Raw genomic sequence first — 15,245 nt, forward strand, 5'->3', positions numbered from 1 at the left:
TAGCTTTGACTGATAAAATTGTTCAACTAACTGTGTGGCAGTTCTGGAATTTACAAATTACAATGTGGATCTTGTAAAAACAAGGGGGCTGCAGTATTGCCTACATCTCAACTACAATATCAGTATTTGAATCATGTGTTGGAAACACTCACCAGATGAGAATGTCTGTGAAACTCAATAAACTAGAAATTTTTTTTATGGCACCCAAAATATATTGGGTATTAGGGACTCTGCAGTCCATGTACTCTAGCAAAACAACAACACAGAGATAATGCGGTTATCCTTCTTCTGCATGTTCAAATATTTAGGACTTTCGGGTGATCGGCCCCTTTGACTCTGATTCACAGGGAATCATCTTGCCTTATGCTTGGGGTTGCAGAAGGGTTTGTTCTGTAACGCAGATTTTTCTGTACCCCACAGCACAGTTCACTACTCATGGAAATCTGCTTGGCTTACACTTGGTGTAATAGAATACAGTTAACGGAAAACAAGGCCTTAGTACTCAAACAATAGGACAAGTGGTTGATGAGAAACCTCTCGCTTCTGTCAGTTTACGTTCAGTGAACACTTTTTTGTTGTTGTTCACACTCATTTGAAATAGCTTTGGTTTACATTTCTCAGAACGTCTCTTAAAATATTTATTGTTGTTGTTCATGTTAGGTGCTGTTGAGTCCATTTTGACTCCTGGCAACCCCACGTGACAGAGTAGAACTGTCACGTAGGATTTTCTAGGCTGTAATCTTTATGGGAGCAGATCGTCAGGTCTTTCACCTGTGGAGCTGCTGGGTAGGCCCAAACTGCCAGCCTTTTGGTTAGCAGCCAAGCACTTAACCGATGTGCTTATCAGGGCTCCAAACGACGTTTATTAGATATGCTTTTTGTTCTTATTTTATTTCTGTTCTTTAAAGACGTTCAAAGTTTGCACAAAGCCAGTTTAGATTAGTTTTTCTTACAAGGAATATGAGTTTACAAATGTGTAAGGTAGATACTTAAATAGTGAAATATAATTAAAGGAAGTAAAACAGAATTTTAGTTTATACTTTCAGGGGAAAAAAAAAATCTTGTTTTCTATTTCCTTACAGATATTTGTGTGGCAAGACTATAGAAGTTTACATTTTTATTTCTGTGGTAATCTCAGCTTGCTCTCAAGTTGATGAAAGATACTGAAACTGTTTAGCTGCTTACCCCCAAATAAAGACCCTCATCACTTTTTCTACTCCTGCCTTCCTTCCTCTACCCAACCCCCCCTCAAAAAAAAACAAACTTTTAAACACAGTCTCATTAAAAAAAAATCCTTTTCAGGCCTAATTGCATTTTAGTGCAAAGAATCCTTAACCTGGGCTCCAGGGAACCCTTCAGAAACGTTAAGCCAAAGTTTGTAATATATTCATCTTCCTGGGGAGAAGTTCCACAGCTTCCATCAGATTTTAGAAACTGAAAAGATTATAAACCACTATTTAGAAACTGATATATTCAGTGTTTGACTCTTCTGTCCCTTCTTCAGTTCTGTCTGACCTTATAACCAGAATGTTTGGCTGAAAGAGACCTTGGAGATCATCTACTCTAACTCCTTCATTTTATGTATGGAATCTTCTGGTCCTCAAGCCGGTGCTTTTTCCTTTTTAGCGCACTGTTAACTATAACAATAAAACTGAGCCATGAAGACATTATAGTGGTTTTGGTTTATTTCTAGATCAGATAAGGAATTGTATTTAGTGTTTGGTGGCATACTTAAGCAGAGGAATAATAACAGACTGGATTAGCAGACTGGATTTATTGAAGAGTGAGATTTAAATGGTGAGATATGCTGGATGCCATGTCATGGAAAGAAGGAACTGTGAATGTTTAGTCTGGAGAAGAAATGACTTTGGAGGAGTGGAAGGATGGTGGGATATAATAACTTTTCAAGCATTTGAAAGGGTTTTGTGAGAAAGATTAAGTCTGTGAGGCCCCATTAGGGGGTAGATATATGGACAAAGAATCAGTTTCTAGACAATAAAAAAATTAATTTTGCCATGATTTAGGACTACTGGAATATGTAATATGTAAGGGAGGATAGTGAATTCCTTGTCACTGGTGTGTTGGGTAAGCAGAGACTAGATGGTCTGAATTGATCGGGATGAAGTAAAGAAAATTTATACACCAAATAAAAGTTAAACTAGATGACCTCCTAAGTCCCTTTCAGTGCTAGGATAACTTGGAATAGATAATTAAACCAAAGTGAAAATTAAACTATTTCTCATCTCCCATAAACCTCATTTGTTTAGGTGACTAAGGGTATATGGAAAGTCTCTCTCTTTGAATTTTCAACAATTAGAATGACCAGAGTCTTAAGATACGTAAAAAAAAAATCTTAGTGGGCACTGTGATTCCATCAGCAAACTTTCTAAAAGTATTATACAATGATTTTTAAATTTTACTAACCAACATAGGAAGTTCCATTTTAGAAACCTGCATTTTTTTAAATTAATATCTCAAATTAGATTTTGGAAAATTGGCCTGCCCTCCCCCAAAATATAGCTAGAATAAAAATATTCTTTAGGAGTATTGTAGTGCTCTCATGCAATAATGTAGCCCCCTTGCTTGGCTTTATCTTGGCATATTTAAACTTTGGGGGTGCTCACAATTCTGCCTGGTGTTAAGGTCTGTAGACAATGGCCGATCCATGATACAGTATGGGCCAGTGATGTGCAAAATTTCAGCTCTCCAGTCAGTAGGTGTTTGTAAATATGTGTATATACATATAAAATACTCTGTGTTTACTGATTGTGAAACCATGTAATACAGGTTGTTGTTGGCTTATGCTGAAACTTCTTGAAAGAAGCCCACTTTGAAAATGTGTTGCTGTTGAAGCTAATAGTATGATTCAGGTACTGTCTTTCAAAAGTACTGCACTTAAAGCTTGTTTTAAAGACATGTATTGGTAAAAACTTCTGTACAGTGTCAAACTCTAGCATTGTGTACATTCACTTTTTGAAAAGTATCCATTCTTCCCTTAAAATTTGAAAGCGTGTTTGTATTTGGCATTTGCCAAAAAGATATTTTCAAGTTAAGTGGAATTTGTTGGACAGAATTATTTTCCTAAACTTTTGTTGTTTGTATTTAAATTGGATATGAATGGATGTTTAAAGTTAACCAGGAATCATATTTCTTTTATGAATTGTAATGGATGTTTTGAAGGGGTGTTCCCCATGTGAGAACTGTTAAGTACGTGGGTTAAAATTGTTAAAACCATGTTTCTACTTTTGTGTCAGATAGAGGAAAGGGTCGCCAGAGACAAGCCATTTTGGGAGAACACCCTTCTTCGTTTAGACATGATGGCTATGGTAAGTTTGCCAAGGCAGAAGGAAGGTAGTATAGATGAACTATTAGATTTTTTGCATTTCTGATGAAGAATTGCACATTTCTTGCCTGTTTATTTTTTCTGTCCGTCTGACTTGGTTTATATGGGGTCAGTCCCCTTATAATACACGCCCAAGGAGTTGTCCAAAATTCTTTGTTTTCTTGGGATACTGACCTATCAAATGATCCTTGAGATAAATGAGAGTTCTTGGTTGGGAATTGAAAACTTTTTTGCCTTTCTGTTTTGTTATGTTTTGGTTTTGATTTGTAATGGCTCTACACTAGAGAACCAAAAAAGAAGTATTATGGCTCAGTAAGTGGTATTTACTTCCATTCCAGCGGTTTTGGGCAATGAGAATAATAAAGGCAGAAGGAATAGGACTATTTGTCAAAAAGGAAGCATGTTTCTGGATAGATCTTATCTTAGTTCTACAGTTGGTATTTTGGTTTTGGTTAAATTTGTATTTAATTCAGTTCCCCTTTAAAAAGTCTGAGCTTTTAGTATTTACTATTAAGATATGTTGATAAGGTTGTAAAATCCAGAATAACTTTTCTCCAGAGAAAAGTTAGTTATCCTTATAAGTAGATGTGGAGAATTGCTATTGATAAACGTTTTAGCTACTTATAAATTCTGTGGTTTTATGTGTTTTAGTCGTAGTTAATGGCCCCACCTATTCTGTGATTTAAATTTGAAGTATAATACTATCAGAAGTGGCAGGAAATAGGAATTGCTATATTGTACTCTTGGGACTTATTGAAAATCGTCTAGTGTTGCCTATTGTCTAAAATGTTTTAAAATTACCTACATATTTACTTAAAGGATCATTCTTAGTTGTGAGTTTTTGCTTATTCCTTGTGTCTTTTTTTGAACTCTAGAAATTTGTTATCTGTGTTTTATATATATATTCGTTCAAGGCTCTATAGTAGTCTATATGGCAGAAGAGATTGAAACAATCTCTATGTTATGGTAAAACAATCAATGTGGTATAGAATGAAAATCATATTATGGTTGTTTAGTGAATGTGTCCCTTGGTCATTTCACTTAGTTGTTCCTGAAACGGTAAATATTAGATATGGTCTTATGGGTAGTTCGCCTGATCCTGCTAAACTAAAAAACCACTTATTGTGAGCCCGTTGTGCTTTGCATAATGGAGGGTGACAAAACAGTTACTAGACACAAGTTTGTAGTCTAGTTGTAGAGTTAAATATGTCATGACAATCAGCTGAAGGCTAAAAGACTGGTTAAATGTTTTGCCAAAGGGGACTAGAAAAATCTGGGAAAGCATAAATTAAGGAAAAGGAACTCTTCTGTGGTACTGTTGAGACAGATTATTTTCTCAGTATAGGTTTTCAGGTTTGCCTTTCTTTATAAAATACATTCTACTGAAAATTGTATAAACAGAAATACGCTATATGCTCTAGAAGAATTTTATATTAAAAAAACTATCATAAAAGTCTCTGAAAATTTCACGCTTTAATTTATTTACTGTGTGTGTGTGCGCGCGTGTGGGCGCGCAAAATTTAAAATGTAAGCTTCCTTAAAGAGAGGTGCAACGTTTCTTTGGAGTGACAGTTGTTAAATAGGAATCATTCAGGCGCTACGAGGAGGAATGGTTGTGGTGGGCTTGTACAGGGTCGCCCTTTCTGGACTATCTCCATTAAAATTTCTGAGGATAATACGCCGTACTTTCCCAGGGATGAAAGCAGAATTGAGTGTAGGAAAAGAGAGAATAAAAAGAGGTGAAGAGAAGTAAGATAAGGAAATGGGAGATAAAAGCAAAGGAGAGGAGGTGGTAGTGATACTGTTTTTACAAGTCACAGTTGTATCGCTTCAGATGAGCAGTTCAACAAAACAGGCATTTACATTTTGAGGTTACATCTCTGGTGGCTCTTCCTGTGTGATGGTGTGTGAAATAGAGAGAATAGAAAAAGTTAATCATGGTTCAGGACCTGTAGATTCCATTAGGATAAATTTATTCAGTGGTTTATTTTAGTAGTATCATTAGAATTCTTTTAAGTCTTTTAATTTGGGGAAGCCCAACCTTAATGAGATGTCCTGGTAGCAGTACTCATACCTAAACAATGGCAAAAATGAGTATACAGATTTATTTGCTGTGAGCCTAAGAAAAGTTTATATATTCGTCAATAGCATCTCTGGTTATGGTTCCTGGACCAAAGATTTTAAAGTTCAGAGATGAGAAACACCTTTAGAATATAATAACACTATCTTTTTTGTGTGACACTTTCCCACATAGAGTTTTTTAAATACCTGAAGCATTAACCTTTTAAGCATCAAAACTGTTTGCATTAACTAGTGGAGAAAGCTTTTAAAATTCTCTTATTCTTTCCTGTCTTCTCAAACAATATAGGTAACAATTTAAATAGTACATTGTTAGCTGCTGTTGAGTCAGCCTCCAACTCATGGTGACGCCATGCCCAACGGGATTGGGCCATTGTGATCTATAGGGTTTTTACTGACTGATTTTCAGAAGTAGATTTTCAGGCCTTTCTTCCAAGTCTGTCTTAGCCAGGAAGCTCTACAGAAACCTCATTAGCATCGTAGCACCACACAAGCCACTACTGACAGATGGGTGGTAGTTGCGCTTAAGGTGCATTGGCTGGTAAATGAGCCTGGTCTGTTAGTGGAAGGTGAGAGTTCTGTCACCAAACCACCACTGTTGTTAGGTGCCGTCCAGTTAATTTTCAATTCATAGCGGCACCATGTGACAGAGTAGAACTGCCCCCCGAGAGTTTTCTTGGCTGTGATCTTTATGGAGTGCCACCACAGCACCTTCTTAAGTGGTATAGGTAACACATTAGAGACATTAGTTATTCTCTTGCACTGAATTTGGTCGTTACCTAGAGTAGTGGTTCTCAGCTTTGGACGTTGGCCAACTTAAGCAAAGTCAAAGTTTCCACTACCCACCTACCTCACATTTTTCCATTTTCCATGAAGAAGAAAATTTAGTAACAATTATAAAGTATGACGGTAGTGGTGGTGTTTGGAGAGGGGCAATATAGTATGTGTACATACTTGGCAATAAGGATAAGAATCATTGATATTTGAACCTTGGTGCATGTGTAATGGTCTAAATTAGAGGCCAACATATGTATAGTTATTAGAAAGTAACTCCCCATGAACTCTGTTGATTGTTTTGATAAGCTACCAGGTATGAGCAAGAAGAGCAGTTGAAAACCATGACCAATTTAAGGCAGTGCTGAAGCTGATGCATTGCTAAAGTATCGCTCCCTACAACTGCAGGAATTCAAACTGTTCTGCGTCTGCTCAGTGGTTGTGTTTTGTGTTGTTATGAATAGCAGCTGTAGTTAGAATACTGATTGGCGTCCGCCATAAGCTAGCTGTATAATAGCATGCTAATTTTAGTTGAATACCAAACTTTAATAATCCTTAGTAATTCACTTAGTAGATGACAGGCGTTTCTTAATCCTACAAAAAAGTGGAAGTCAGTGGCATTGGTATTATTTTCTTCTTGAGAAATGAGGAAAGGTCTTGGATTTTTGGGTTGGTTTCTTACACACTCAGGAGACCTTTGCGTGTACCTCAGACTGGGTTTCTGTAATCACTAACTCAGGGTCGCGTAACACGTATAATAAGGTTTGTTCTGAACTTCATGTCTCTATCTTAGTTGCTTCTGAGTTCTAATGCCTCTCTCCTTGCTGCTGTAAATGTGCCCTAGGCCTCGTTTTAGTATCACAGTTTCTCCAAACTCCTTACTCCTTTCCATCCCATACTCTGGCTTTATTTTTCTTGTTACTTCTAATCTTCTGTGGTTGAGAAACCAGATAAATAACTGAAGTTAACAAAATTGACTCTTAATGACGGTTCTCATGTAAGAGAGTTAGAGTTGGATGTGTGTGTGTCTGTGTTTCGGTGACAACAGTTTCAGCTACTCAGAGGCTTATTTCCTTCTGGGTTCTTGATGTTTCAAAAAATGGAGATTGCTGAATAATAAGATACCTTGGGTAGGGGAGGTGTTAACTAAGCCTAGGGTTTTCATTTCCTCAGGTAGAATTAGATTAAATACTAACCTGAAAGTTCATTATAGTAAAATATATCCAAGGAGACAACTTTTTAGTGGAACTAAAAGTGTCCTATTTATCTGTATAGAGATAGCTTCCTAGAATGCACTGTTTATTATATTATTTCTCCAAAAGATTACTACATTGGCAGAGGTTTTTTTGCTCTTTTTTGTTTTGTTGTTTTAGTTTGAGGTATAATTTATATATAGTGGCAGAAAGTTTAACGTAGATTTTTTTACCCCTCTATTTAATCTCATATGCTTTGTTTTGTTTGGTAAACTAATGTATAATGTATAAACTTGTAGCTTGATATATTTAGGTCAGTATTTGTCGGACCTGGTACAAATAAGTATAGCCTGTTGCCATCCAGTCAGTTCTGACTCATAGCTGCCCTGTAGGACAGAGTAGAACTGCCCTGTAGGGTGTCCAAGGAGTGGCTAGTAGATTCGAACTGCTGACCTTTTGGTTAGCAGCCTGAGCTCTTAACCACTGTGCCACCAAATCCCCCAAATAAGTATAGATTTTATTAATTTCCCACATGTTGTATTTAAATATTCACATGTGTAAGTTTTCCTTGAACATACATCCAACTACCTGAAACTAAGACTGTTTTTGTGTGTGGTAAAGTGTGTCTGTTAGACTATTTACAATGGCAACTATACTTTTTTTTAATCGTTTTTATAGGATCCCATGGTCCACTGTTGCCTTTACCAAGTCGTTACAGAATGGGCTCTCGAGACACACCTGAGCTTGTTGCCTACCCACTGCCGCAGGCTTCTTCCTCTTACATGCATGGAGGGAATCCCTCTGGGTCTGTCGTCATGGTTAGTGGATTACATCAACTAAAAATGAATTGTTCAAGAGTCTTCAACCTCTTTTGCTTATATGGAAATATTGAAAAGGTAAGTATCGTTTTATATATTAGTTTCTTTTGCTAGGACATCTAGTAGGACATCCTGAAAAGGCTGCAGATATGTGCCTTTTCCTTGTAACTTCACTATGTGGGGACACCAGAAATTATTTTTTATTGGTAAGTAATAAGTATACATTCTTGGTACTAAAAATACGTTCTTAATAACTAATACAGAAAGAAACCCAAACAGTAGTTTAATCAACTTTAATATTATAGGCATAGAGGCTATATTTATGATCACTTTGATGATACACTGGCATTTAAAATGTTGAACTGTGGGATTTGAAAGAGCATTTACTTTCATGGAGCTAGGTATACGTAAACATGGTTCACAGGGTATCTACAAATCATAAATTTTAGGAGAGTTCTAGGATTTTATACATTTATTTCTTACATACTAGCGTTCTAATATTTTCTGAGGAACAATGTGCTTTTTTAGCTCAATCAGTATTTGAAAGCGAGCCACTTTGATAGAATGTGTCCAGACTTTCTGACCAGAAGTTTGCACTTAGAAAGTAGCAAAACATTTAAAATTTACATATTTTGAAAGGCTTTAAAAAGTATAACTTTATTTGCACTAGCTAGTTCTCTGATTCCCCAGAATCTGTGATGTTTTATTCATATGTCTCACAAATACTTAAAATAGTACCTAGAACTTAGTTAATGCTAAAATCTTTTTGAAAGGATCATGAACGTTTAACTGGAGAAATGAGTGGTAGTCTTAAATTACTAATTGTTTGGTACACTTGCTGGTTTGAGTTTGAAAGTTGGAGTAACGTCTCCCCCAACCCCTCGTTGTGTTAAGTGATTTTAGTGTTCTTCTCAAAAGTAAAAAAGTGCCTACACATGAATTGTGTGTGAGAGGGCGAAGATGGCTTGAAAACTTGGTACTCTGTTAATTCTAAAGTTTTCTTGATCTGAGAAGGCAACTTGGAAAATCTCTGAGACAAGAATTTTCTTAATGTAATTATTTGACCACATTAAAAAAACAAAACAAAAAAGAAAGCACCACACTGTGTCTGGGGGTAACATATAACTTATAACTGCTTCTATAACTGGCTAAGTATACACAGGACAGATGGGCAACATTGGAAAAAGTGGTTTGGATTTTTCTCCTGCAGACATTTGTCTTATATCTGGGTGTTTAATTAAGATCTAGGAAATCCATGCTTGGTAACTAAATGGGCTTTTAATGTATATTTTAATCATCTTTATATAGTGTGGAAACCCTGGTGGCGTAGTGGTTAAGTGCTACGGCTGCTAACCAAAGGGACGGCAGTTCGAATCCACCAGGCACTCCTTTGAAACTCTATGGGGGCAGTTCTACTCTGTCCTATAGGGTTGCTATGAGTTGGAATTGACTCGACGGCACTGGGTTTGGCTTTTGGTTTTGGTTTTCATAGTATTACTTTTTTACTTGTGCTTTTCACATTTATAGACAGCCAGAATTAGGTAATTTCATCAATATCTTTAGTAGGTATCTATCTTTTGTGTTATAAACTGTCTCATATGATTTAGAAACCTAAGTCACTTTTTTCTAATAAAACTCGTTTTCTGTATGTTTTTTGACCAGTTCTAGTCTCTGTCACTCTACATCTCCTCAAAAGTTATTTTTAAACATTTTAAAATAGTGCATTATGATAACATTAAACTCAAGCTATTAAAATCCTTTAAAGATCTATATAGTTTTTCTTAATTTTTTTTGTGTGTGATTTACCAGTAGAAGAACTACATATTTAACACATATGATTAGTCACTATTAGATTTGTGAGTTGTTACTGGATTAAATTAAGGTAGAGGAATTTTGCCTACAAAAAAGACAAGTGATTTCAAACCAAACCAAAACCAAACCCAGTGCCGTTGAGTCGATTCTGACTCATAGATGAGTAATATCAAGTAAAGCTGAAAAATCCTGCTAGGATTGTTTTGTTCAAGTACCGTAGTATTAAAATGTAAACACAGTCCGTGAAAATTGGTAGTTGCAGTGATAGAAGAAATGGTATGTTACATTTGTTGTACGCATACATTCTCATTATTCCTTTGAGAATGATAGATAAGGAAGAAATGCGTTCAAGTTGTCACATATTGTACTTAATAGCTACTATTGATAGGGCTAGGCACTATCCCGAGTGCTTATCATTCTTTATCCCATCTGACCCTTGCAGCATTATATACTGACGTTGGAGTGTGGCTTCTGCTCAAGACGTCGTGAAAACGCGTGAAGCGTTCCCTACTTTTTAAACACCCTCTACCGTGCAGAGGCCTTCCCTGGCCATGCCATTTCCTGTTACTTATATGGCATTGTGTTTATTGCCGTAACAGCACTCTGCGTAGTCTGTAGTTGTTATTGGTTACTTTTTGATTTCTGACCTGCCTACTAGAATATAAGCTTCAAAAAAAAAACCTTGTCTATTGTGTTCATCATTAAATCCCTAATACCTAGCACAGTGCTTATTGAAACATATTAGGCACTTAAGTATTTGTCAAATGAGTAAGTATTGATGTCCTGCGAAGTGTTTATCATCATCTCCATTTTACAGGGACAGTCTGTGGCTCAGAGAAGCTAAGTAAATTACCCCCAAATTGCACAATAAGTAACAGAGTCTGGCGAAGCACGTGCATTTCTTCCGTGTGCTGTACAATAGTCAGAAATAAAGTCTTCCTTTTTAACTTTATTGTCTTTTGATAAGTTAAGGAGGTCTTACAACACAGCAGAAGAAAGTCAAGACTTCCGGGTGCTCAGTATTTCACTTTAACTGCTTAAATCGTACTACTTTTTAAAGAAATCCTGTTATTGTAAAAGGAAATTATAAATACTCACCTTTTTTGGATTTTTGTATTTACAGGTAAAATTTATGAAGACCATTCCGGGTACAGCACTGGTAGAAATGGGTGATGAGTATGCTGTAGAAAGAGCTGTCACACACCTTAATAATGTCAAATTATTTGGGAAAAGACTTAATGTTTGGTAATTATTTAAGTGATAAGTTTTAAAAATATATTTTTTAGATCTTTATCCTTCCTGTTAGAGACATTAAATTTGACTTCAGAATATTTTAGTATAACTGAGAGCATATCTGAAACTAGCAGCTGTAGTATTGTCATTTTAGACAAAATCTTAGGGTCATATCGACTCAACAGCAGTGGGTATACCTAGTTTTTAGTTTTATGATTATAAAACAGCATATTAAAATGGAGCAATTATTATGTTAAAGTTTTCTAATATGAGAATAATGGATTTTCCTTCTAATTGATGTCTGAACTATAAAAATGACTGATTATAATTGAAACTAAACATTGTGTTTAAATAGCTTTGTAAGCCCCACTCCCCCCCTTTTGAGGATTGATGCAGGTGAAATATGTTAGCATCTTGAGACTATTTGCTGCTTTTTATCGAACACAAATATGATCTGTATGCTTTTCCTTTCCAATCTTTAGTGTATCTAAACAACATTCAGTTGTTCCAAGTCAAATATTTGAGTTGGAGGATGGTACGAGTAGCTACAAAGATTTTGCAATGAGCAAAAATAATCGCTTTACAAGTGCTGGCCAAGCATCTAAGAACATAATCCAGCCACCCTCTTGTGTGCTGCATTATTACAATGTTCCGCTGTGTGTCACAGAAGAGACCTTCACAAAGGTAGGCGCTGACTACTGAAATACAAATGTGTGTAAAATGTTGCTGCTTCCTATTTTAAAATATATTTTAGCTTTACTTTTAAAGTCTTCCTGCTCTTTTTGTCTCTGCTTTTATTATGATTAGTATTTTTGTTCTTTGACCATTGTACTGTTTTGGCCTTCGTTCTTCCTTGGTCTTTAGTTGACTTTTGGCTCCGTCCTTTTGAGATTTGGAATTAGAATGAGATACCCTTATTCCTGCATTTAGAAAGTTTTTTTTTTTTCATCATGTCCTTAAATTTGACCCGTAACAAAAATTTATGTAACTAAAAAATAATTGCAAAAAATGCTTTAGAAAAGAACTGATTTTCTGAAACTTCACTCCCTGTCTTAGATACTAGATAAATTCTAGTCAACTCTGAGAATATACACTTCACTTATAAATCTGTGGTTTTATTGTTGAGCACTAAATAATTTACATCGTTTATAGAATTTCACTATTTTTAATTGATTTTCACATATAACTTGATATTAATCTAAAAACATGTTTAATTCATTCGTGTCAGACTCAAAACTTAAAATCTGCAATAAAGTTTATTTTCTAAAAAAGGTGGGAATATTATTATTACTATTATTTTGGTCATGTTTTTAATGAATTTTTACATTTCTTTGACAGTTGTGTAATGACCATGAAGTTCTTACCTTCATCAAATATAAAGTGTTTGATGCAAAACGTAAGTGGGCATTTTCTCTTTTTAAGTTTCTGGTTAGTTGATGACAAGCAAAAAACAACTGGACTTGTGTTTCTTTGTTTTGTTGTGTTTTAGCTTCTGCCAAAACACTTTCTGGGCTATTAGAATGGGAGTGCAAAACTGATGCCGTAGAAGCCCTTACTGCACTAAATCACTACCAGATAAGAGTTCCAAGTAAGTAAGATGGTTTGTTTGTGTCATAATTATTCAGTGGAGTTTAGCCTTCAGAAACATTGAAAATAATTTTAAAATAACAATTATTAGTTTTTTTTTTTAAGTATATTTAAATAAAAAAATCCAAACCCTTTGCCGTCAAGATGTTCCGACTCATAGCAACCCTACAGTGACCCTATAGGACAGAACAGAACTGCCGCATAGGGTTTCCAAAGAGTGGTTGGTGGATTTGAACTGCCAGCCTCTTGGTCAGCAGCCAAGTTCTTAACCCCTGCACCACCAGGGTTCCTTTTTCAATATAAAAAAAAAATTATAGGGAAGTATAAAGAAGAAAAAAATGACATAATCTCACAGCCCAGATAATCTCTGTATTAGCTACCTATTGCTGTGTAACAATTTACCACAAAAGTTACCAGTTTAAAAAATCAGACATTTATTATCTCATTGTTTCTGAGGGCTAGTAATCTGGGTGTGGTTTAACTGGCAGTGGTTTTGGCTCAGGGTTCTCATGAGGTTGCTGTCAAGCGGTTGTCTTTAAGTCTGCAGTCATCTAAAGCCTCTACTGGGGCTGGAGAATCCACTTCCAAGATCACTCATGTGGTTTTGGCAGGCCTCAGTTCCTTGCAAAATGGGTTTTTTCATGGTAGCTGGCTTCCTGCTAAGTGGTGATCCAAGAGAGATGAGAACAAGAGACCTACATGGAAGCCACCATGTCTTTTATAATCAGATATTAGAAGTGACATGTTGTTAGGTGCTATCGAGTTGCTTCTGATTCATAGTGACCCTGTGTACAACAGAACGAAACACTGCCCGGTCTTTTGCCATCCTTACAATCGTTGCTGTAGAAATGACGTAGCATCACTTATTCTGTATTCTGCTGCTCACACAGACCAACCTTGGTACAGTGTGGGATCACTGGGGTCATTTTGGAGGCTGGCTCCCATAGTCCCTAGTGGCCATTTTAGAAGAAAGCAATACATACATATGTTGAGAAAACTCAAACAATGTATAGTAAGGTACAAAATGAAAAGTAAAAGCTTGTCACAACTTCTAACCTTTTTTGTCTCCTCTTTTCTCCTCCCTCCCCATTGTGTGTATGTAGTTGATTCTCATTATTTGCAGTAGTTACGGTCTATAAAGTTGCCGTGAACATTGAATTAGTGAATCCTGAGCCGTTGCTCTAGGGAAATATAAGGCTAGTTTCCTGTAAGCCTCTGGTCATAATATTTTCATCAATTAATCAATACAAAACCTTGTTTTATATATATTTCTGTTGAAAGATACCTTATTTAACATATATTGTGGACTCATATCTCACAGTCAACATACTGTAACCCATGTCTGAATGAGAAGCTTATCTAACACACGTATTTTCTCTGGAAGGGACATCATGGCCTTCTTGTGATTAGGAATGCTAAGACAGCACCTCAGCACTATGCTTGAGGGCCTTTTTTTTGGTGGTAAAATAAATATAGCAGAACATTTACCATTTTAACGGTTTTTAAGTGTACAGTTCAGTAACATTAATTACATCTACAAATATCCCTACTATCAGTTTCCAAATGTTTTTCATCACCCTAAACAGAAATTCACTACCCCTTAAGCAGTAACTCCCCGTTTTTCCCTTTCTCAGTCCCTGATAGCCACTGATAAACTTTTGTCTATGTATTTACCTGTTCTAGATATTTTGCATAAGGGGGATCATGCAGTAGTTGTCCTGTGTTTCACTTGAGGGCTGTTTTAAGCAATGAAACCACCAACAAAACCCACAAAATGCAAAAAAGGTAGCATTAAATAAACCACGAAAAGGACCCTCGTTTACTGAAGCAAGAAGGCAGCGCCTCACCTGGTGCGCCCTCAGCTAGGAGTGTGCCGCCGGGCAGCTCACAGTTTTTGTACTGTCGCACATTGTCGGGAAAGCTTAATTAAAAACAAAACTACTGCCAACCTGGACAAACTTGCCACAGAAGTAGAAGAGGAAAAAACCAGTTTTATTATTGAATAAGCATTAAGCCAGAATGTGATTTACATCACAGGCAGTCTATTAAATAGATTGTAAAGACCAAAAAAAAAAAAAAAAAAAAAAAATTTTTTTTTTTTTTTTTTTTTTAAAGACAGAGAGGGATTTTATCCTTTTACACAGTCAAGCAGATAGAACCAATTTCATACATGTTCTTAAGAGAAATAGTAACTAGTACTCAAGGAAGGAGACTTGACAGCACCGTTTGTTATTGATCCCAGATTCACCTGATCATTGGGCTAGCCACTTGTGTTTGCTATTTGCCTTTATCCAAAGACAAATAAAGAAATATTTCATGTCTTTATGAAGGGAGGCATGTTTGTAACTGGAGCCAAGCGTTAGCTGGAGTTAGGCACCTTTCTTCTCAGGACACTGGGAGATAGGG

General features: G+C 36.1%; 1 protein-coding gene across 3 annotated transcripts in view; it reads left to right on the plus strand.

The window, feature by feature from the left end:
• The window catches only part of HNRNPLL (heterogeneous nuclear ribonucleoprotein L like), a 91,115-nt gene that overhangs the window by 21,926 nt on the left and 53,944 nt on the right, over nt 1-15,245 (plus strand). For 2 of the 3 annotated variants that reach the window (XM_064277183.1, XM_064277185.1), the window contains 6 exons: nt 3,255-3,326; nt 8,068-8,285; nt 11,143-11,264; nt 11,735-11,936; nt 12,591-12,648; nt 12,742-12,840. In XM_064277183.1, the coding sequence (XP_064133253.1) occupies nt 3,255-3,326; nt 8,068-8,285; nt 11,143-11,264; nt 11,735-11,936; nt 12,591-12,648; nt 12,742-12,840 (771 nt within the window). The remainder of the gene's footprint in view (nt 1-3,254; nt 3,327-8,067; nt 8,286-11,142; nt 11,265-11,734; nt 11,937-12,590; nt 12,649-12,741; nt 12,841-15,245) is intronic. The other variant, XM_064277184.1, reaches the window with a different exon arrangement.

The sequence above is a fragment of the Loxodonta africana genome, chromosome 26 (genome assembly GCF_030014295.1).
Source record: "Loxodonta africana isolate mLoxAfr1 chromosome 26, mLoxAfr1.hap2, whole genome shotgun sequence".
In the NCBI taxonomy this organism is placed as follows: Eukaryota; Metazoa; Chordata; class Mammalia; order Proboscidea; family Elephantidae; genus Loxodonta; species Loxodonta africana.